Here is a 24,284-nt window from a genome sequence, read left to right on the forward strand (position 1 = left end):
TCCCATTGCCATTACAAATTGTTTACTTTGAAACAAAACAACAAAACTTACTTCATAACTGACAAGGATTGTTTTTAATGTAAGGTCTTACCCAATGGTAATGAGCAGTATTGTTTTTACCAAGGTCTTAGAGATAATCACAGAATCACAGAATTGTAGGTGTTGGAAGGGTTCTCCAGAGATCATCAAGTCCAGCCCCCCTGCCAAAGCAGGTTCCCTACACCAGGTCACACAGGTAGGCATCCAGGCAGGTCTTGAATATCTCCAGAGAAGGAGACTCCACAACCCCCCTGGGCGGCCTGTTCCAGTGCTCCGTCACCCTCACTGTAATGAAGTTCTTGTGCACATTCGTGTGGAACTTCTTATGTTTAAGTTAAGTTCCTATGCTTAAGAACTGAACACAGTATTCCAGATGAGGCCTGACCAGGGCAGAGTAGAGCAGGAGGATCACATCTCTTGACCTGCTTACCACGCTCATTTTAATGTACTCCATAATGCCACTGGCCTTTTTGGCCACAAGGGCACACTGCTGTCTCATGGCCAACCTGTCGTCCACCAGGACACCCAGGTCCCTCTCTGCAGAGCTCCTCTCCAGCAGGTCATCCCCCAACCTGTCCTGGTGTATGCAATTATTTCTTTCTAGGTGCAAGAATCTACACTTGCTTTTGTTAAACCTCATCCGTTTTTTTACCGCCTAGCTCTCAAGCCTGTCCAGGTCTTGCTGAATGGCAGCACAGCCTTCAGGTGTGTCAGCCAATCCTCCCAACTTTGTATCATCAGCAAACTTGCTGACGGTGGCCACTATCCACTATAATGGCCTATTCATATTTATAAGAATAAAAACTCCATATTTAGATTCAAGTTGGCAGAAATCCTTTAACTGGTTTTAGATCAGTTTAGCATCCTTGGGCATCTGATAAATGGTATAGGTTGGTGTCAAAATTGATTACCTACATGGGATTTTGTGATGACAGAGTCAGCTTTTCATCTAAATTTTCAGTATTTTACTCTTCCTCTTGAATCAGCAAAGTGCAGGGCATTTTTTGACTGTTATTGTACCTCATCATGTTTGCAGGTGTGGCTCATATTCCAGTGGGAGTTGCCAGAGTTTGCTTCTAACTTCTAATTAGTATGCAAATGTTCATTAAAAACAACTTTTTGGGGAACTGAAAGTTGTACTAAAAATTTACCTTGTTAGCTGGGCAGTCCAAATTGGATAGTTCTGTGAGCATCATTCCTCCTTTGCTTCTCTTTATACATGTTGCCTTTTGTTTCTTGAAGTATATACTTTTTGAACCATAACCTGCTAAATTCAGTATTGTACTGTTGAAGCATTAAAAATGCTGAACGCAACAGAGTTGCTGTGTTTTGCAGGCCTTGTTCTTGTTTATCAGTTACAGTCCAGCTAAGTACTATGCACGGCCTTACCGTGAATTATGATGCAGTGAGTGGGGGAGCAGAGGCATTCCTTGCTCTCAGGCTCAGTGTGTCTTTTGTAATTTGCATATCCCAAACTAGTTAATGGATATAGAGTCAAAGTTTTGAAGGTACTTCTTTCTTTTGTCCCTTTAGACAATCCTATCAAGCTCCAAGTGTTGGAGATTGCCTCCGTCAGCAATTAGGGTCACGTCTTGCATGGACTCTAACTGCAAGCCAGCCTTCTTTACAAAGCACTACCTCAAAAGGCTTTTCAAATGCTGTCTCACGTGGCGTACCAAGGTCAAGGCGAGAAGGAGATACAAGTGGTAAGCACAGATGTGTCTGTCAAAGTTAGCTTTCTACAATAGAAATCATTTTGTTATTAATAGATTGTGACTTTCTTGCAGTGTTTGTCAGAATTAAATGGTCATAGCTGCATTCTTGGTCATTCCAGTGTTGATGAAAAGATGCTATGCTTTTAGGAAGTCAGAACAACAGATCAGCTTATAGAACTTGCTGAAATACACCAAATCATTTGTGATTTTGTACTTCAAACTTTGGAAATGTGCATTAGAATATAGAACTTTTAATTCTATTTTTTTTTTCTTTTAAATTAGTATGGTGTTTATAGTGATTGTAATTGAAGAAGTTACCAAAAAATTATTGTCAACAAAATTGAAAATAGATAAATTTTGCCATTTTAGTTCTTTGAGTGGCAGCAAACCTGATGTCTAAGGGATGTATTCTGTACTTATAGAAGTGTAACTGAGGATAAATTGCTTAGCAGATCGTCTCTGCAGCAATTGCTGAGGAAGTTTCAACCCACTCTACTTTTTCTATAAAAATAGGAGACTTTTCTGAGTAAGAGAGTTAATAATAGATGTCATCCTACATTACTGCTGCGCTCTGGCAAAAAAGAAAAAAAAAAAGAAAAAAGATGAGATGATTCTTTTGGTTTAGTAACTTCTGTAGAAATCCATGAGTAGTTACAAGCTAAAAAATAGTCTAACTACTTGCCTCTGCAGTACATGTCAAACATGTTAAAATACAGCTGAGTTCTTAAACTGCTAACAGGACACAAAGCAAAAAGAACAAGTAGAGTTGCACTGTTGTAGATGAGGATGAGATTTGGCCACTGAAACCAAATTAACAGTAGTGTTGGTGTGGAAGAGGATGTGTGCACATTTCCTCTCTCTCAGATCTAGCCCTGCTTCCTACTGTACTGACTGCTACAAAGAGCAGCAGGGACTTCTTTCATTGAACTGGTCAACCACAACTCTTGATTGGAGAACAGGTGTAAGGCCCGACAGTTCTTTTACATGCGGTCACTTGCTGAAGTGGAACTGCGCTCAGAATGTGAGAAGCTGGTTTTAAGAAGATATATTTCTGTGAATATCATTTCTTCTAATTAAGAGGTTTTTCTTTTCTTTTAAAGTTGTTTGCTGTAGGTTACTGCTGTACCTACATAGACAGTGTAGTTGGGAGCATTGTTGTGCTATTTACGATTTCACTGAGAGTTCCTAAAAGGGAATAGCCACACTTGGGCACTTTTAGAGCTTATGAAAGAAATCTGGGTTTTGAAGAGCACCTTAAGGCAATGGCTACTTTTGTCAAAAAAAGAATGTATTTTTGTTGTTGTTGTTGCTTTTATTCTGGCTAGGTGGATCTATTTGAGAGGTAAACTGATCAGAATAAGAGTGCTGTCAAGTTTGGGAGAAGGATGTTTTAACATCTCAGTTTCTGGATGGTCTGGATAGTTGAAATTGCTTCATTCTTGATGCCTTAAATGAAGTCAAGAAAAGAGATGATGCTTTATAGCCCAGAAGAGGTGGGAATAGTTTCAGTGGCCTGCATAACATCTTTCTCAATCTGTTTTTTTTTTTAAATGTCAAATGTAATCTAACCTCCAACTGTAAATATGAGCCAGAAGGCAGAATGAATGCTGGGATAACAAGAGCTTTCCTCAATCAAAGATTCGGAAACAATACTGCTTTCTGCTGGTCAACTCTGTAGCTGTTATGCAGCTGACAGACTGATTTTTATTCGCCTTTTTACACTGAACAGTGACATTCAAGACACATATAAACAAGTGACTCTCTATTCTGAATTAACTCTGATATACTCCATGCTACACTTTGTTCTTGTAAGAGCCAGTTAAGAACATCAACTGTTCTAAGAAAGGTGAACGTATTATAAAGCTTACTTCCAATCTTGCAGTGTTGATAGGATCAGAAAAGATAACAAGTTTAAAACTTGCTGAAGTATTCATTAAAATATAACACACTGCATGACCTGATCGAGGTGCTGGGGAGTTCTTGGCTTTCTTTTCACTTTGTTGGATTAAATGTCCTTAAAAAGTTATTTACACATAATTTTTTAAAGTTGTGATTAAATCTAATCGAATTTTTCTGGCAAATCTAAACACCTTTTTTCTTTTTTTCCTTTCTAGGTTCTGTTGAGATAACTGAAGCAAACCTTGTAAGAGATGTTTTGTATGTCTTCCAGGGAATAGATGGCAAAAACATCAAAATGTGCAATTCTGAAAATTGCTATAAAGTTGAGGGGAAGGTACTGTATGGGAACTTGTATTTTGTATGTGAGAAGACAAATCTTTAAGGGAAGAATAGCTATTTAGTTTTAACAGGGTAGTTGCAGGTATTATTAAACAACCTTCTCTTTTCAGTCAAACCGAGTGCCTTCTTTATGCATTCAGATGAATGGAAAGAAAGTCACTGTCAAACAAATGTAGGGGCATTATGGAATGAAATTAACATTTTGGGTTTTTGGTTTGTTTTTCGTTTTGGGGTGGGTTTTAGGTTTGCTTTTTTGTTTGTTTGTTTGGTTTTGTTTTTTTGAGGAGGAAATGCAAGTGCTTCAAGTCCATGTGGATTTTTTGCCGACTTTCTCTTCTACATCCAGAGGCAAAGACACAGAACTCTAGCTTTTATATTATGGCATGTTTGAAAGAACATATCTGTTACTGTTAGCATATTGCTTACTCTAAATTTTTACACGTGCTCAGAATTAGACACACAAATAGTATCATTATCATCTTGGATAAATGTAATATCAGAGTTGAAAAGTTAAAAAAAAAAAATTATTGTAAAATCAGAACTTTGGAAATATTTTTGACTACTTTCTCCTGGCTGCTGAGTGAATGAGCAAGATTAGAGAACAGCTGTCATAGTGATGGCTGAAAGTTCTCGTGTGTTTCTGCATCAAAAAACAACATAAATGTGCCAATAGAAATTTAAAAATAATGGCTGAACTGAGTTCCATGAAGAAACCTGCATTTTCTAAGTTGTTCAGAGGTGGTATCAAGCCAACAATTTATAAGATGGACTCAAAATATTAAGGCAGTACAAAGACTCCTAAGTTATGGCTTAATTTGAGGACTTTTGACATCATTTGCCCTCCTTGGTACATAAAAAATTAATGTAAAGTAGATGCAGGCAAGAAGATGACCACATCTTTCTTGGTCTAAGACAGCAGCCTGTGATACAGAATGGATGCTAGGCAGCCATTTGACCTTATGGACTTGGTTACAAGTTACATTGGTTCAGATGAGGTCGTGCAGTTGGCTCTAGTTGCCTTTACATCTTATTCAGTATTTAGACGGTACTGTTTCACAATTCAGTTTCAGCTCACTAATTGCTTTTCATGTTCTTGCTCAAATGAGAAGACAGTGTCTTCAAATTTCACTTGCATTAAGAGCATATACAGTACAAGTGCAAAAGTGTTGGGAACTATGTTTGGGCCATTTCATGTCCAAGATGTTGATTATATCTGAACTGTTTTTTTTTTCCTCTATAATAGTTGCGAATATTGACATAAATCATTGTTCCTCCCATAGGTTTATACTGACATTTAGGGCTCCTTATGGGAATGGAAACGTTATATTCATTAAATCTTGTTAATAAATTGATTAAGGTTCTCATGTTTTAAACCTGCAGATGCTGCAAAATTTCTAATTCCTCAACACTTGCACTGTGATAATTACATTCCTTATCTACCTTAGATTGTATATGGCAAAGGAAAGATAGGGCAACAGGTTTTTTTAAAGGAACATAGAGAAAATGTAATGAGTAGTCACAAAATTAGTGCTATGGGTTTTACCATGTTTCTGCATGAATTCCACGTCGCATAGGCTAGTTTGAGGTGGAAAACTGTGTTACTACAAACCCCTAATTCCGTTAACACTGGGATTTTGATTATCCAAGTCCTTTGTGGTCAATAATGCTACTTCTTCAGAGCTTCATGTCTTTATCTGTCTTTGATTTAATTGTGGAGTCAGTTGTCTTCCCTCCTTCTTCTTTGTTGGCACTTACACTGAACTATAATGAGGACTGAATAGGTAGAGTAGAGCTGCAGCTGGAACCTACTGGTGTATGAGGACCAGCAATCTCTTACCTGCTCTAATTGTGTTGACTGCTTGTTAAGAAAAAGAAAACAAGTCAAAACATACAGTTTTCCCATAGCTGCACAATTTTGCCTAAACAGAGAATGGAAACAATCTTCTATTTAAAAATGTTTGTAACATGAAGTCATTTTCCAGACAGTAACATACTTGCCGAGCTGTTGATTCTTACTTGAATGTTTTCTAATGTCAGCCTTAATATTAGATATGTTGATGACATTCAGCACTGTATAAGCTGAAAGCTTCTGATTAGATCTAATAGATACAAATATAATAACACTAAGCCAATTTTGCTTGCTCCTCATTTGATTTCAGCGGATGTGTAATTGTGTTTAATGTTTTCCAACCACTCTAACTGTAGAATTCTGAATAGTTCTTTTTGCATGTTGTAGCTGTGGGCAACATTTCTGTCTGTGTTGAACCATATTTGTTTGGGCTTGAATTTATTCTTTAGAAATTGTTCAAGCAGTTGAAGCTGTGTTTGTATGGCTAAACAAGAAGGCGAAGAATTGAACTCTGATCTTAGTACCAACTGATGCTGCCTGGTTCAAGTCCACGCTGGCTATCTCATTCTGTAGCTGATTTTTCTCTCAAAGCATATTTCTGTACTACTACCTAAGACACTTAATGAGTGAGCTAGATGTTAATCAGTGTGTTAGTTTGTTAGTGTTCTTTCTTGCTTGTGTTTGAACTTTTCCTGGTGGCTCTCAGAGACAAAATTATCTGTTAAGATAAGATGGGCCCAAGTGTTGTGGGTGAAAAGTCAACATCTGCCTCTTGGCCTAATGGATAAATCATATTCCTTGTTTTCTTTTGCCAAAATTTTTAAAACTTGGTTACATGTTTTGTTTGGTAACGTGACAAAATTGGGTAGAAGCACATCTCAAGCAAGAACAAGAGGAGAAGGCAGTGCCCTTAGTGATGGTGACTGAAGGAAGAACTGTATTGTTTCAGGAAATAGTGGTAGTATTGCAGGGAACTGAGGCAAGCTTGGAACATGAAGTGAGACACTAGGTAAAAAAAAAAAAGTAGAAACAGTGTAAAAAAGTTCAGATGGACATGATTTAATACTGTGTAAAAGCTGTTACTGGTGGATCTAACTTAAACTTAGAATTCTCATTCTTTAAGTTTTGGTTTCTGATACCTACTCTGGCATTGGATTACTTATACTGTTAAAGATTTGTTTCACGTGTAGTAGTAACTAATTATTTTCTCTAGGTTTCTTCACTTGTTTCAGTCATTGGCAGCTTTTTTTAGAGACCCAGTATTTCCAGTCTTGATTTTCAAATTAAGAGAAAGTGTGATACTACATCACCTTTTTGTTACTGTCATAATTGCTAAATGTAAAAGAAGATCCCAGAGTTGACTGTAATTTATTTGTTGCTGTTGCCTTTCCATGGGTTACACGTATATGCTTAATGCTGATTACATAGCTGTCTGCTTTTTGGTAGTATCCCTGCAGTGAAAGATCAAACTGCATTCCTGAATTGGTTTGTTTTATGAGAAAGATGTTAGGGAAGAAATGGGTCAGCATGCTTTGACTTCAACTTAGAAGATATTGTTTCTGTTAATTTTTATAGGTGAGCTTGTCCAAATCTCTCAGAGACACCACAAGCAGACTTGCAGAGTTGGGATGGCTACATAATAAAATAAGAAAATATACAGACCAAAGGAGTTTAGATCGTGCATTTGGACTTGTGGGTCAGGTAGGTCCACTGAAAAAAATTGATTTTGCTACAGTATTTTGTTCTTATTTCCTTAGAAACTACTGAGTGAATGCAGGAATAGAATGCTGGGTAAACTTTGGATAATTCGTGGCTTGGATCATTCATCCTTCGATTTACTCGTTTTATGGACTGCCACTGTGGGTCAAAGACTGAAGGCAGAGGAATAGTGCAGGAGGGTTTCTTGCATAGGATCTTTTTATTTTTCATCTCACTTTTTAATTGAAGTGCTTATGTGTGTTTAGAAACAAAAACATTACTTAAATGAGATGATGGTGTTTCTGAACTAATCATTCCTTCAGTTGTTAAGGTGACCTATGAGAAGACACTGTTGTCTTGCCAGCTAATGTTGATGGTCATGTGTTAAAACTAATTAACTCTACATAAAAATGTAAATATCCCATTATCGTCTGCCCTTTCTTTTGAATACAGCATCAAAAGAATGTCAATTTTTTTTTTATAGGTTTCATCATCATGATTTGTAGTCTACAGTAACTTCACAGCTGCTGTAATACCCAAAACCACATTTACTGCTAAGGCATTCTCGTTTCCTCTCACTTGCTTCCTCTGTAAAACTGGATATTATCCCTTCTGAGTCGACAGAAATGTTGTCCTTGCCTCTAGCCATTACATCCTACCTAATCTGCAAAGAAATTGAAGTGCTTCTCCCTTCAGTCTAATTTTTCTTAAGAGGTCAGTAGAGATACTGTAGTGCTTCCTACTATTCTAATGTTTTATTCTGTTCCCTTCTGTCTCTTATTCTAAATAATCTTTTTAGCTACAAATTAATATTTTCTAGTGATCCAGTGCTGATTTCCATGCTTTATAAAGTAGTGTTACCGTATATACATTTTCTTCAGACCCTTTTATATGGGTGAAGTTTTGAGTTATTTATCTAGTAGCTCCATACTTATGCTTATTTTCCCTATCTCTGCAAGCTCACAGCAAGGGGAGAACTTTAATTCTTCAATGAATATGAATGTTCAATATCTTGGCTACCATATGTAGGTATTTCAGATAATCAGAAGAGGGCTGTGCAGGTAGCTAGATGAATCTACATACCTCTAACGCTGTTAATTTTGCTTGAGGCAAATACTTGCCTTATTTGTAGTGCATAAGTGTACAAATAAAAACATTTCTACTCCTACTGTCAGTATCTGGGCAAAAATGTGTTCTGTTACTCTTCACTGCTAACATAGCTGGCAATCTCAGGTGCCTCACACTGTGCTTTAAGAATTAATGCACAAGAATGTTTTGTGCATATGGAAGCTTAATTTGCTTACTGTTTTAAAAGAATGCTTGTCTAAGGTAATGCTTGTGTAAGATAAGATGTATGTAGAATGAGATGGCTGTTTTTACCAGGCAAAATATCAGGAATAACAGTTATTGAAGTAGAGTTATATCTATATACTGCACTTCAGTGTTTGCTGCTTAATATGTAAGTTTTAGGTAGTCCTCAGAAATCATTGGCAATGAAATAAAACTTGCCTTGTATTTTGACATTTTTCCCATTTGAAAAAAACACCCATTTGGTAGCGGGCATTTAAAATGTTTTTTCTTTAGCAAGCATTCTCTCTCTTTCCTGACCTGTCTTGCTGTAGACTAAATCAGAATTCCAGGGTAGTGTTTTGGGAAACAACCATCTGTGATTTTCAATGCTGGAATTGGCACCGAATGTAAATTTTCACTCTAAAGTCAGTGATAGTGTTTTCAGTTTTGTGTACACTTGCAGTGCCTTCGGATGTTTCATTGGAGGCTTTACCCTGCCCTCTGTCTTCACAAATACTGCTTAAATAAGTTTCAAAATGTACTGAAGAAGCAAGTGAGAAGAAATGAAAAGTGCAATCACACATAAGGGGGTTTCATTTTGCCCTTCAGTATCCTTGGAATAAAACGCATTTGCTATGACTTTCTAACTGATAAAGTAGAGCTGAAGAAAGGAAGGCTTTTTCTTCAATAAAGCATACAATAGCAAGATTCATGTTTGTTATATTTTTGTCACTGTATTTTTTTTCCCCTAGGATTCTTAGTGTCTTAGTAGGTAGGCATTTTGTCAGGAAAGATCAATTTTTTTCTTGTAGTAGTGATTTATGCGCTGTACATATTTTAATGAATAAATATTTTACTTGAAGCTCTTGGGTTCGTGTGAGGTGGTTTTCTTTCTTTCTTTTTTTATTTAACCTTGCTTAAAATGGGTTGAAGAGAGGGGCCTGAGTAATCCTTAATTCTTAAAATATCAAAAGCATCCTTATTTATTTATTTATTGTTTAAAGTCCAAATTTTTTCAACTTGGTCCAAAATTAAGTTGTATTGTTATTTCAGCTTTGGAAAACGTTTCACTTGTGTTTTCAGTCTACATAGTAGTTTAAGAACAAAAATAACAAACAGAATACCTGGGACTCGCAAACTGTAGGGCATTATTATCTATTCCTAAACGAGTATTTGTTCAAGAACTATCTTAAAATTATCTTTATATATTTATACTTGAGTAACCCAAAGTAGCTGTGCTTAGAATTGTTTCACAGAAAGCAGTCTTTTCTTTAGTTCTGACTCATTAACATTTGCGCTTTCTTTAAGTTTCTTTGTGTATTCTCAGTTTTATTCATTTCCTTTATGTGAAGTGAAAAATCATCTATTGCTGCCAATGAGTAAAAGGACAGAAGGTTGGATTACTCAGAACAGCAGCACTTAATGGAAGTATTCTTTTATGACTGTTGTGTTTTCTTGTTTATGCCACAGCCTGTACAATATACATAATGGTAGCTGTCTAACTAACTAATAAAGGAACTTCTGCGTTCCTTTATTAGAGGCCTTTTTGAAATTGAAATTCTGCTCTTCATTATGTAATGCCCTCTTGGAAAAGGACTGCACATCTCTAGTGGAAGCACTCTATGTGTAGGCCAGTTTTCTGAGACTCAGCTTATGTGGTGAACCTTGTAGCTCAGTTGCTTTAAGTAAGCTTTTAACTACCTTCACAGTATGATGATAGGATAAAGGGGCTGTCCTACATTAAACCAGGAAGATGTTTCCTGACAGTTTTTCCTTTTCTTTCTCTTTCAGAGTTTTTGTGCAGCCTTACATCAGGAACTCAAAGAATACTACCGACTTCTGTCTGTTTTGCATTCTCAGGTAAACTAGATGGTTCTTAGCTTATTCAGACAGCATGAAGGAAAGCAACTACTAAAGTGTACACATAGGTATCCTTTTAGAGCAGGAAGGATGTACAACAGATGCTATTAACAATGGATGCGATACTCTGTAACTTGTACATTACTTACTCTTTGGATATATATGTTCATAAATATTTTTCTCTCAGAAATTTGATGTTTTTCGTGAGCAAGAAATGTAACAGGTGTTCCTAAGCCTCTGTTCCTTTTTGCTTCACTTTTGTCAGTTTCATCTTGTGTGATGTTTCTGTCATTCAGATCCCAACTGGCATCACACATCTTTGAGAAAGGAGAAAAATGTTCTTTCTGTGTTCCAGGCAACTTGTAGCTTAGAAGCGAGGAACAAGGGCAGTTCTTTAACATTTATAACTTTTGAGTGATTGTCATTATCACTTCTTGTATTTTTCTGTAATTATTTCCTGCTCTTTACATAATATGTTCAATTTTTTGGTTTGCTGTAGCTTTATTATAACTTCCAAAATTTTTTTCACCATGAAAATATTTTATTTCTTTGAAAAAAGGCTTTCAGACCTCTTTACCCTTCCTCCTTTCAAATAAGTGATGACTCTAGTGGGAGGTGGTGCATATCATTGAAAAAGGAAGGTTCTAGTGCCACTCACTTGGGTTGACCACAGTGAGTAGCCAAGTTCTTATCTTGCTTCTCACTCGGTCTTGTTTCTTAGAAGGTGGGGAGAAAATGGAAGCACGGCAAAAACATAATTGAATTAATAATGGTTTGATGGGGAAAGCAAAAGCTTTGTGCACAAGCATAGCAAAAGGAATAATTCATTCACCACTTTCCAGAGGCAGGCAGATGTCCAGTCCCTTCCTGGAAAGCAGGGCTCAATATACTTGAGAAGACAAATGCCATCACCATGAACTTCTTTCTGCTTTCCCCACTCTGTTCTTTGTGCTTTTATTAGTAAAATGTTAATTACAGAAAAAAACCTATGAAACGTCATTTCATGCTTCAGTGCTTTCCAGTTTTGTTCCTTGATACGTCTGTCTATTTTATCAGCTCCAATTGGAAGATGATCAGGGCGTAAATTTGGGACTTGAGAGCAGCTTAACACTTCGTCGTCTTCTCGTCTGGACATATGATCCTAAAATAAGGTTAAAGACCCTTGCAGCACTTGTCGATCACTGTCAAGGTCTGTTTAATGTTCATCTAACATTTTGGGGGAAGTTATTTAACTTCTGAGTGGTTGTGCCTGCTAACTGTGGATATCACTAATATTGCTATTGCACTTTTTGGAAAAATTTGAGTCGCTCATCTTCTACATTATCTCCTTTTCTTACTTCAAGCAGAAAACTGATGTATTCGAGTGCTTTGTTGATGCACTTAAATGTCTTGGTGGGTTTTTTGTTTGTTTGTTTGAAAGATTATTATTAAACTAGGACATGCTGAAAATATCCTTCAAATTTTAGGGACATACCTTTCACACTGTTTTCAATTATTCAATTTTAGTTGTCTTTCAGAGAATATTATACTGTGGTAAAGCCTACCAATGCTACAAAATGACTAGCTCAGCTTTTTCACTGGGTATGAGTATTTTTCTACACAAGCTGACATATGGCAGCAATTTGCAGCTTGTCTTTAGATTGATGTGAAACAGCAAAACTACCCAAATTTGAAAGAAGTTTGTGGGAGTGAGCCACAAGGAAGAGCTGGGGAGTGGCGCTGGAGTTGACCAAAGCTTGGTCACTAACCAGCCTAGGCCTGTTCTACAAGGACATTTTAAACTGCAGCACAACAGCAAAACAAGTGCTGGATATATTTTATTTTATTTGTTTGGCAACTTCTTACTTTCAATTGGAAGATGACAGGGGGTGTTACCTATAAGTGGAACTATGGAGGAGACTGTAACTGCGAAGCAGAAAGGATACATTTGTGTTTGTATTTGCACACAGAACATCCGAGAGAGGCAAGTACAAGATAGAAAGTAAATAAATACTGTAGCTTCTCCAACACTCTTCTGACTGGCATGGTTGGGAAGAAAGGAAGCATGGAGTCAACCTTTGTGGGTGATCTGATTCTGTAAATTTTACATTACTGCATTTACATTACATAGACAGTACAAACAGAATGCCATGTCAAAAATAGGCTTAATACTTCAGTGAGTTTAATGATTCATGCCTGTTTTAAGCATTCCCAGTCAGCGCTAAAAATTTACTTTCTATACATTTTAGTAGTGTATTCAATAAGCTCTCAGTGATATGAGACTATTTGTAATTGATGGCTGCTGAATTTAATTGTGGAGTATTTTATTTCCTTCATATATTTCTGTTCCTTTTCCCTATGAACTTGCAGGAAGAAAAGGTGGTGAACTAGCTTCAGCTGTTCATGCCTATACTAAAACAGGAGATCCCTATATGAGGTCTCTGGTTCAGCACATTCTTGGCCTGGTATCCCATCCTGTACTGAATTTTCTTTATCGATGGATTTATGATGGAGAGCTGGAGGATACATACCATGAGGTAATTAGTATATAAGAAATATATTATCTTTGTTCATTTGCTTTATGGAAGCCTGTAGGAAGCTTAGGGGAGAACTGAAGAAGTAAATTGTGATGTAAACATGTAAATGAGTAATATATACAGTTACAACATAAAGTGTGACTCTGCTTAATGAAATTAGTGAGATGTCCTGAGGTTGCAGTGATAGAATGTGTTGTCTTCAATAAATCATATCCTGGATCTATTTATAGAGGCAAAATAATGGACTAATAATGATAGATTCTCTCTTCTGATCGAAGTATCACCTCTGTATCTTCCTGCTTAGTAGCAGTAGTAATGTATACAGGGTTCTTTGTAACTTTAGAATGAATATTCTACTTTGAGTACCTCTTGTTATCTCTAGCCTTGTAAGTACCTTTGCTTTGTTAGATGGGATAGAACACCTGACGGTTGCAGAGTTCCTCTAGAAATCACGTAGTTATTCTACGGCTCACATTCCTCTTTTGTTTTTAATATTTATTCCAATCTACAGTTTTTTGTAGCTTCAGATCCCACAGTTAAAACTGACCGGTTGTGGCATGACAAGTACACTCTGAGGAAATCAATGATCCCTTCTTTTATTACAATGGAGCAATCAAAAAAGGTATAATATTTAAAAATGATTCTGGTGGTGATTTGTTGGCCTGTGCTGCTATTTAGATTGTTATTAAGGAAACGAAGACCAAAACTAACAATAAGTGTTCATCCTAAGAATAACTAAATTAATAGAATTATGTACTAAGGAGGACTAAGGACCGTTTCAGGGACTTTTCTTTTTTTCCCACTTTCTGACTAGTAGTTTTTATTTAAGGAGATTTTGAGTGTTTGTCACTGGAGTTCTGGGTTGCTGTGGTGGAGACTGCAAAGCTAAGAGTGAAGAAAGATGACAACAAACTGTTGTGGTGGTTGTGGGTGGACTTTTTGTTAACTTTTACCTAACATGCAAGTGACAATTGAATTTAAAAAATAATAATAATCTCTTGTTTTTAGGTCCTCCTAATAGGAAAATCCATAAACTTCTTACATCAAGTTTGCCATGATCAAACCCCATCCACAAAGATGATTGCTGTGGCTAAATCTGCAGAATCTTCAAAAGGTGGTAGGGTATCAGTACTGACCAACTTCTTCCCTTTGAACTGAGCTCTGTGCAGTGTGTGGTTTAATCTATAAATTCACGTTTTAGATAATAAGATGGAAATGAGTACAAAAGTCCCATCTGCCTTTAAAACGCAAGGTTGTTTTATTAGTGGTGAATTGCATTTTACAGAACATGTATAGAGATGTGTGTGTGTGATTTTCTTAATTTGATGGCTTTGCTGGATGGTTGTTAATGTACTGAGCTTCTGAATGAATCCAAGCATGATCAGCCTGCTTTCAGCTGTCTTTGAGTTGGAGGAGTAGGATGAGAGCAGGCAAATTTATGACTGTTGCTATGAGAATTTAGAGTTCGAGACTTCTCATCAAATACACACATCATATGATTCCATAATAATATTAATAATTAATTCTGTGATTTAAAAAAGGTAATTAAAAGACCATTAGTTGTAAGCAAGAAAATGAGCAGTAAAACAGGCAGGACAGATGTTTGTTTGTAAATGCATTCTACTGCTGTAGTATATTAAATGAAAGTTGGATATGTGGGATACTAGTAAAATTGTTTTTGAAGACTTTAAAATTGGTTTGCCAGCTATTGACCATAAACCAAATTAAGGTTAATTTCAGTACTTCCTCATAGTATTTATTACTATTTCTTACTATTTAGAAGAGATCTCAGTTTTAATGCATGAGAGCTCATATGGCATTTATGGTTGTTCTGTGGTAGCTTATTCTTTACAATAAGGTTAGAGTTCCGATTTTGATTTTGAGCACAACCATGTTTTTTGCAAATACCTGTGAATTCTTTACATATGCTTGTATTTAGTGTCCTTTGGAGAGCTTCATAGGTTACTGAATGAGAGTTTAGAAACCTCAGTGTTCCATTGAACCAGACTTAGAGGCATAGAGTCATGGAATGGCTTGTGTTGGAAGGGATCCCAAGGATCATTATGTTCCAACCCCTTGCCACAGGCAGGGCCACCAACATCCAGATCTGGTATTAGACCAGGCTGCCCATGGTCCCATCCAAACTTGTATTGAACACCTCCAGGGATGGAACATCCACAGCCTCTCTGGGCAGCCTGTTCCAGCACCTCACCACTCTCTGTGTAAAGGACTTCTCCTGACATACAATCTAAACGTTCCCTCCTTGAGCTTAAAACCATTCCCCCTTGTCCTAGCACTGTCTACCCTCGCAAAAGGTGATAGGACTTTGTGAAATTTGCCTCATTGAAGAGTGAATTACTTATTAGAATATTTTTTTGTTTATTAAGCTTAAAAGCAGTTTAGTAATTGAGGCTGAATCTCAGCAGAACAGCATGTGAAACTTGGTATTAACATTTCATATCTACAGTGCAGATTGGAACTAATTCTTGAGCAGTGTGCTGTTTTGATATATGAACCTCTGGTTTCTACTTTTTAGAGCAACTGCTGTAGAATGAAAAACTGATGAAAATGGGAGTTTATTCTTTACTGCTGAGGAAGGCCTGATAGTTCATTGTCCCGTATTTGGAGTTTTGCTGAAAGAAGCTACCTTATTTTTGCTATTCTAGTAGGAGCTTTATTGCAGTCCCTTTCTTAACAAGCTCATAGCTGTAGAAAAGAGTGAAATACGCAGCCTACTAAACAGCTGTGTCCTACTTTCTGGTCCCAAATTGCCGTACATTAAACGTGGAGAGGAAAGCAAAGTGTTTCTGACTGTCCCCCAGATAATGCAAGCATATTCCCTTGTTTCCTGTTCTGACGTATCTGTGGAAATATTTTTATGTTGAATGTTTTGACTGATTCTTTGTATGTTTTTTCTTCTACCCTTAAAAGTGACTTCTAATTTAGGTCTGTCCCCTACGGAGATCTTCCCAGACTGTACTTTTTTGTTTCCTTCAAATGATTTCGTTCTGTAAACTGCCATATTCCAACACACCAAAGGAAAATACACTTTCTGTGTAGTAGTGACAATGTAACCTGAACTCAGAAGTACATGTTAAAAATAATATTGTTGAAGTATGGGCTGCTTTAGACTTGCTTTCACCTTGGCAATACCTAATGCATAATATAGTACCTCAAAGTAAATAGTAATTCCTCTGCTTGTACATTTCAGTTTCAAAGCTTGTTTGCCTCATTTTTTGGAAAAATACAAATTTAATTCTAACTTATTGTTTTTTAGCTGCTGATTTGTTCACGGATCTAGAAAATGCATTCCAAGAGAAAATTGATGCGGCTTATTTTGAGACCAGCAAATACTTACTGGATGTTCTCAATAAGAAGTACAACTTACTGGAACATATGCAGGCCATGAGGCGTTACTTACTACTTGGTCAGGGAGACTTTATCAGACATTTAATGGATTTGCTCAAGTAAGAATAAGAAGGGTAATTATGGTGAATTTCTGATGCTCCCAAGTGTGCATGATCAGTACTATTTTGCTGTCAGAAGATGGCGCTTTAATTATTACTCAAAGGTTTACCTGAACAACTTTGAAATCCTATTTTGACTTGAGTTTCCTTGACCCTGAGGGCTGAAATGTTGTTCTTTTTGGTAGGAAGTATATTCTGTATTATTTATTAATGACTTGAAAAACTACACTAGTGTACCTTTACATCAAGCCTGTGAGAGGCCCAGAGATGTTTGTACTTTGCTTGTTCCTGTCAGCAAGTTTAAGCAGCAAAGTTCAGTTTCTGGAGCTCTTGACACCTCTAGTTTAGTATTGCTCTGAGCGTTAGTCTTCTATGTTTTGGATGCATTTGGTCCAAAGCATCCTTAGTTCCTTTCTGTTTTATTTAATTGATGCCTCACCAATGTCTGTTTTAAGCATTCAAGAGTACCTCAAAGTTTAAGTTCATAAAGTGTATTTGCAAGCTGACTGCTTTTACATGCTGGTGTTACTGATGAAACTTAGTCTACCAGAAATGTCCTTAACAAAGCTTCCTTTGTTCTGAAAGGCAGACTTTCTAATAAAGCTTCCATCAACTTCTTTGTACATAACCTTGCTTTTTTAAGTGGAAGATAGCGTGAAGCAGAACAATATTGGTGCATAGGAGTCAGTATTATGTTTGAGGCAGAAGTAGAGGGGGGCTTTCCAGGACTGATCACAGCAGGGGAGAGGATTGCTTGCATGTTGCTGTCCTTGGAAGGTTGCTCAGAAGGAGTGGGTTTATGTGCTTCTGTCAGCAGTTCTAAGCCCATGAGATGCTTATCAGTACGTGTATCAAAACTGTGAAACAGCATTAATGGTCTGATGTGTTGATGAGTCAATCTGCCTATGCAGCTGAGTTTTCAGAATTGTTATTATAGCAGTGCTAGTAACTTGGAACGACTGGCACTGAATCAGGATAATCTTACTCCTCGCGCTGGTGTTCAGGTGTGTAACTACACACATACAAACAGTTATATATATTCTGCTGATTGATTTTCTTTGTGTAACATAAAAGGTTTTGAATTTTCAGGAAACTATTTCACTGCATTCTGCAGTTAGAACCAGTTAGTTGCTGCTACAGTATATCTAAGAAGTCTGCCATGGCTTTTCTGTTTCTTAACTTTCAGACCTGAGCTTGCACGACCAGCCACAACCTTGTACCAGCATAACCTAACAGGAATTCTTGAAACAGCAGTGAGGGCAACTAATGCACAGTTCGATAATCCTGAGATTCTCAAACGATTGGACGTTCGACTTCTGGAGGTTTGTTGCATTGTGGTGACTCTGACCTGAAACATAAGTGAATGAAAATACATTTAGTGTTTGTGTACACAGACATCTATGTGAAATAAAATTTTGATGCACACATACAGTAAATATTATTGTCCTCCCCTTTTTCCATTGAAGTCTACCTTGAAATATGCAAACCTCACTTGAGCCTTCTCCTAGCATCTCCTGCCTGTTGTCTATATTTTGAATTGTGGTTGCATAGCTATTTCATTGACAAAATAAGGTCAAGTACTTGATGCAGATGGCCCTGATTTGGGGTTCTGCAAGCAGCTCTTGGAGTGGTCTTTTTTCTCACCAGTAGTCACAAAGAGTGGAGAAATGAAAGTGCATTTAATGAAGGAGACCTCTACTAAGAAATTGAGCTGATGAGGAAGTTCCAGCCCAAGAGGTGGGAACTGTCTGAACTCAGGCAACTGAAGCAAGCCTGTTCTTTAGGCAAAGTCCTGCCTGAGAAGTCTCCCCTTCATTTATTTTACTTGTTTCAGTGGAAAAACACTGACAGCATGAACGTCAGCAACTGGGTGAGGTGAATCCCACCATTGTGTAAAACACAGGTTAATTTTTTGCTTAATCTACTACTCCTGACGATGAACTCCTGTATCATATATTGTTGTGGTTGCTTGCTTTTTCATATTAGCTTTTCATATTTCATCATAAGAGAAAAAGAAGCAGCTCTTCTGCACTGGCATACTCTGATTAGCCACTGAAGTTTACACATCTTTTAATACAGGTATCTCCTGGGGACACTGGATGGGATGTCTTCAGTTTGGACTATCATGTTGACGGACCAATAGCAACGGTAATGTCGTATACTGCTGGTTGTGAACATGTCTCAGATGCTGAGCTGGATTGCTAAACATTTTGTTATTGAAATAACCTTTTTTACTCTGGAGTGTTTTATATCAGAGAGACTCCTTTTTTTTTTTCCTTAGCATCAGGGATGTATCCACTGTATAAACAGCTGTGCCAAAACCTCAGTTCTTATGAATTAACAGGGAGTGCTGACAAACCACATTCAAAACATTAGTTACTGAAAATCAGTAGTTCATTTGTTCTAGCAGAGATTTTGATGGGTACTTAATAAATGGAGTGCTGCTCCTTTTAGACATTGTTATGAGACTGTAGCAGCTACTTTGAGATAATTTGCCAGGAACTGGAGAATGTATTTTAGGAGAACTTATTTGTACTAACTAAATTAAATTTGATAGGTAGTGTTCACAAGAACTACTGAGGAAATAATTCTCTTGATACAATCAGCAGCAGTATTGATCAGAATGCATTTAGTCTCTGTAAAAATGTTGTAACACTGAAATGTGAAGGAACTGTTACATACATACGGAGTTCGAAGAGCAAACTGTTTAATCTTTGTCATATTCACCCTTTCTTACACTTCTGTGCACATGAGATTGAAAGTGAGGAAAATCTCTCAAGAAGCAATTACAGCTTCAAGCTTTTTCAGTTGCCAATCTGGTAGAACAAATACATTTGTACAATGAATTGGAACTGGCAAAAGCATTTGAGCAGTTCTAAGAATTGCTTATGTTTATTTCAGTGTACTTAAATAGAAGACTCTTCTATGCAGAACAGATAAACTTTAATGCATTTCTGCTCCATTTTCCTTCAGTCTTCTTAAGAATGCAGTGTGGAAATACTGATAATGCAGGAATCTTTTTTGTGTTAAACTAGAAAAAGTTTAAAAGCAACAGTGCTGCAGGAAGACACAGTTGAAGTGTACTGTGGGCCATACTCCAGAGTGCTTGAACATAGAGTGCTGCAGCTCTGCCATCAGCAGTGCTTGGTGCTTACTTGAATGCTGGATAGCTCAGCTCAGTTCTTGAGGGAGCATTTTCCTAAGAGCTTTTTTTGTTCTGATGATGTTTAACAATAAACTGCATGGGTCAGAGTAGATGAGCTGTGAAGATGCTATTGGTCTTTCAGAACATGTGAGATCTCTTGTTTGTATTAATATTTTGTTTGTTTTGTAGGTGTTTACACGTGAGTGCATGAGCCACTATTTAAGAGTATTTAATTTCCTTTGGAGAGCGAAGCGAATGGAGTACATTCTTACTGATATATGGAAAGGACACATGTGCAATGCAAAGCTTTTGAAAAGTATGCCAGGTGAGAGGTCTGAATGGATGAAATACTCATAAACTGGATTTAGATTACTGTAACTGATTTTAAAATGGCCAAAAAATCAGTTGTGACAAATGAAGTTTATATTTTCTTGCTGGTTTTGACTGATTGTTTAATGATAGATAGTGAAGATGAAGTAGTTTTATTGTGTATGGAATTTTCCTGCTTGTTTAACCTGGTCCTTGATTACAAGTTTTTGTAGCAATGAGGAAATGAAACATCCCATGTCTCTGGAAAGTGACCGTTACTCTTTCATCTCCTTTTATTCATCTTCCTTGATGACTTTCCATCTGTGCCCTCTACTTTCCTTTGTCTTGTGCTGGGAGTACTAAGTATTCCACATGCACACTTCCAAATTTACTAGTTTTACCATTATTTGTTTCTTTTTCTTTTGTTTGGCTAAGAACAGAAGAGACTAAGATTAGAGAAGCAAGTGTTTGAGCAGAAACAGGAAAGCGCTTGAGTGTAGTGGCTCTGTATGCTTGGGGATTTTTGATTGTGTTTTTCTGTAGAGAATATAGAATTATTTGAGTATCTGTACTGGCTCAGGGTTGCCTTCTGACCTAACTACATTTTCTCGGTAAAAAATAAAAAGTAACTATTGAGAGTTACAGTTCTTTGTGGCATAGCAGTGTTTACAGAAATACTTTAATAATTGGGAACTATTTGGTGGGTTGAAGTAGGTATCTTGGCTCAGGAGCTCTTGTAAAGATGCTCCAGCTTGGAAGGCTGATCTCTGGAATATACAGGATGACTAAGTTTCCTTTCTGTGAGAAAATCTTAGATTTAATGTGTGCCCCCAGTGGTGCAGTGGTATAAGCTGCTGCTTGCGGCACCGGAGGGCCCGGGTTCGAATCCCCCCTGTGGCGCAGGGGTAGAAGTGCCGCTTCAGTACACAGGGGGCTCGAAACCTGGGAGTTGGACTCGATGATCTCTAAGGTCCCTTCCAACTCGCACGATACTATGATACTATGATATGATGATACTATGATTTACTTTACTGTTGTTTCTTTGTACCAAAGAAGTTTTTGTTTGATTTGAATCCAGTGGTGTATTGTGTTCTCTCCTTATGTTCCCTTTGGGAATAGGGTGTGTTTCTATTCTCATCACTTGAAGTTCTTCATGCTGAAACCATCTCCTACAGCTAGGGTATTTCTTACTCTCAGAAGACATATTTGGGAGGGCTTTCTTTTGCTTTTTTATGGAGCATTTATCTGTAGATTAAACCATCGCCAATTGTCACCTTTAGGTCTGGCTACTTTTTAGGTAATGCTTTGCATTTAAAATGCTAGCAAAGATGTTTTAACTATTGCTAGCAGGAGGAGCTCAGTGTTGCATTTGAGCATTGCCTCTGATAGAGGAACATGTTTTACAAATATCTGCCTTCTGCCTGAAGGGACAGGAGTCTTTTTCATTCTCTGACATGTCTAGGTTGGATGCTGTGGGTAGATTTTTCTTCCACTACGTGCAATATGTGGAGAGACTTCCTCAGCACTGATTTGCAAAGAAGAAGCAGAACTTGCTTCATGTTCTTCTCTTCCTCCAGCACAGTACCTTACCATTCTAGACACAGAACAGCAACTGGAAGACAGTAATTGATAGGAGAAAGCACCTGTAGGAGGTTCTTTGTTTTTCAGCCACTGTGTGGTAGCACTGACTTTCTAGGATAGCTTTGTTCAGCATTCCCAAAACATCCCAACAGCCAGGGTTCTTAATGCTTTAAAGGACCACTGTTAAACTGTAGTGCCAGTCTTGCTCTTTTCTTATCAGGAAATTGGATGTAAAATATAGATGTATCCAATTCACATAGGTATGTAGAGCAGTTCCAGTTGTTTAACCATTCTTGGACTTCTGTGGGTTTTTTTTGACTGACCCTATTTAAAGAAGATGCAATATAGTATGTATGAAAGAGTCTTCCTACGAAGGCATAGAAAATGAACAGAATACCTTGTTGTATTGTCACTGAGTTCATTAGATGGGTCTGTAACATTGTAGATAGGAAAATGCAGAATTTCTTTTGTGTAGGAATCTCATAGCCTTGGCAGCATTTTAGAAGTGACTTTTTCTGTTTGGATATCTACTTGATTCCAGAAGGAAGAATCCTCCGTTCCAGAGGGTTTTTGCAGTTGATGATAGTCTTGATGATACCCTGCTCTGTCTTAGACAGATGCTCTGTCTTACAGGTGAACAGGCTTGGACTCCTACAGCCACAAATTCCCTGCTCCTGTTGCAGCCACCCTCTCTTCTCTTCTCAATGTGGTAGTACAAAATATGTTGCCTGTAATATGAAGGCTAGTGGCAAGACATACAAGAGGCCCCAGAAGAACTGCAGATCTGTGACTATAGATTTTTCAGCCAAAAGAAAGCATGGAACTTGCTGTATTTTTGTCTCTTAGAACTAAAAGGATCGCTTTCACTTGTGATACTCTGCATATTTCCAGTGCTGTCTGAGCACTCAGTTGGTGTCTTTGGCTAACATTTTCAAGGAGTTAATTGTACAGTATTCTTTGTTCAGCTGTTTTTTCCAGTATTGCTACTGCCATCCAAGACTGGTGGCTGTTTTATGAGGTATTCATTTTGGTAGAAAAAAGATTACCAAGCTGGTTTGATGGCTGTGCTTGTCCTTGTGGTCTTTAACATGCCATCTCTTTGAATTTTTTTTTACAGAGCTTTCTGGGGTGCTGCATCAGTGTCACGTTCTGGCATCAGAAATGGTCCATTTCATTCATCAAATGCAGTATTACATTACATTTGAGGTATACTCTATCCATCCAATATGTTGCTTAAAAATGAAGTACCTTTTAATATTCTGTATGTGTTGTGTGTGTCTTAAGTTTCAAAGAGCTTGTCATCTAGCAATCAAAACAGCCCAATCCTGAATCATTGTACTCCAGGTGCTTGAATGTTCGTGGGATGAACTCTGGAACAAGGTTCAACAAGCACAGGACTTGGATCACATCATTGCAGCTCATGAAGTTTTTCTGGACACAATCATAGCTCGGTGCTTGCTGGATAGTGATTCCAGGGTAAGTCTTCTCCTTTGCATTAAATTGTAGCTTTGTGAGTTTGTCTTATGAATTTGGAACCTTCTTCTCTTATGTTCCAAGACTAAGGAGGAAAAGTCAGTTTTCTCCCTTTTAAATAAGACCTTGTTATTGGTGGCTGCTCCTTGCACACACTGATAGATGCTGATTATGAAAGTTGTTGCAAGGTGGGCCAGTTGCTTATAGTCCTGAGAAACAGAATTCTCATGCAACAACTGATTTGGAACTTTGCAAAGCAGTTTCTTTAGCTGAACACAGAAAGATTTAATTTACTTACATTCTCAAGAGTGGTAGTAAATTAAATGCTTCTGCTGTAATACTCTTTCATTGTTTTGTTACTTAACTGTCTCACAGGTACTTCTCAACCAACTTAGAGCGGTTTTTGATCAGATCATTGAGCTCCAGAACGCCCAAGATGCAATGTACAGAGCTGCTCTGGAAGAGTTGCAACTAAGATTGCAATTTGAAGAGAGGAAGAAGCAACGAGAGCTTGAGGTACAGTAAGAACATTACTAAAACACGAAAACTAGTTGAATGATATCTAATTAATATCTGATATGGAGGCTTTTTTTATTTCAGCTACAGCTACAAAAGAGATGAAAAATGTTTTGGGGTGCTTGCGAAAGTCATCAGCAGTAGGTAGTGAGTTTAAACAAAACCTCCAAATGGCATTTTTCATTTGTGTCTTACTCAGAAATTCTAAGTGGATAGAGTTTGCACTGGGCTGGGAAGTACGGGATGTTTTAGGGGTGTTTTAGGGATGTTTTAGGTTAAGGAAATGGTAGAGCCTTAAATATTCCGAATTTTGTTGCAATGAATGCCTGCCTGCATACTTGCATGTGGGATGTGCTGAGCTGGTGCAAGACTCAACTGCTTTGCTGATCTCAGATTTCCTTGGTAGCAAAAGCCTTTCTGTGAAGAATGTGGGAACAACTTCTCTAACTTGCCATTGTGATAAATCATGTAATAACATGCAGAGTTTGAGGCACGGACTCAGATGTGAATGATTCAAATCGTTTATTACAAGTTCTCACATCCCTTATATACCTTCACAAGTTTTTGTTTTCTAACTTTCCCATCCAC

The 24,284-nt window shown here is 37.5% G+C and overlaps 1 protein-coding gene across 3 annotated transcripts in view; it reads left to right on the forward strand.

The window, feature by feature from the left end:
* TUBGCP3 (tubulin gamma complex component 3) overlaps nucleotides 1-24,284 on the forward strand; it is a 42,228-nt gene that overhangs the window by 14,671 nt on the left and 3,273 nt on the right. For 2 of the 3 annotated variants that reach the window (XM_072360156.1, XM_072360140.1), the window contains exons 6-20: nucleotides 1,573-1,745; nucleotides 3,869-3,987; nucleotides 7,417-7,542; nucleotides 10,621-10,689; nucleotides 11,746-11,878; nucleotides 13,039-13,205; nucleotides 13,717-13,827; nucleotides 14,214-14,322; nucleotides 16,483-16,672; nucleotides 17,859-17,994; nucleotides 18,752-18,820; nucleotides 20,007-20,142; nucleotides 22,825-22,913; nucleotides 23,052-23,183; nucleotides 23,556-23,696. In XM_072360156.1, coding sequence (XP_072216257.1) covers nucleotides 1,573-1,745; nucleotides 3,869-3,987; nucleotides 7,417-7,542; nucleotides 10,621-10,689; nucleotides 11,746-11,878; nucleotides 13,039-13,205; nucleotides 13,717-13,827; nucleotides 14,214-14,322; nucleotides 16,483-16,672; nucleotides 17,859-17,994; nucleotides 18,752-18,820; nucleotides 20,007-20,142; nucleotides 22,825-22,913; nucleotides 23,052-23,183; nucleotides 23,556-23,696 — 1,900 coding nt within the window. The remainder of the gene's footprint in view (nucleotides 1-1,572; nucleotides 1,746-3,868; nucleotides 3,988-7,416; nucleotides 7,543-10,620; nucleotides 10,690-11,745; nucleotides 11,879-13,038; nucleotides 13,206-13,716; nucleotides 13,828-14,213; nucleotides 14,323-16,482; nucleotides 16,673-17,858; nucleotides 17,995-18,751; nucleotides 18,821-20,006; nucleotides 20,143-22,824; nucleotides 22,914-23,051; nucleotides 23,184-23,555; nucleotides 23,697-24,284) is intronic. The other variant, XM_072360148.1, reaches the window with a different exon arrangement.

This window comes from Excalfactoria chinensis, chromosome 1, assembly GCF_039878825.1.
Source record: "Excalfactoria chinensis isolate bCotChi1 chromosome 1, bCotChi1.hap2, whole genome shotgun sequence".
NCBI classification, from domain to species: Eukaryota; Metazoa; Chordata; class Aves; order Galliformes; family Phasianidae; genus Excalfactoria; species Excalfactoria chinensis.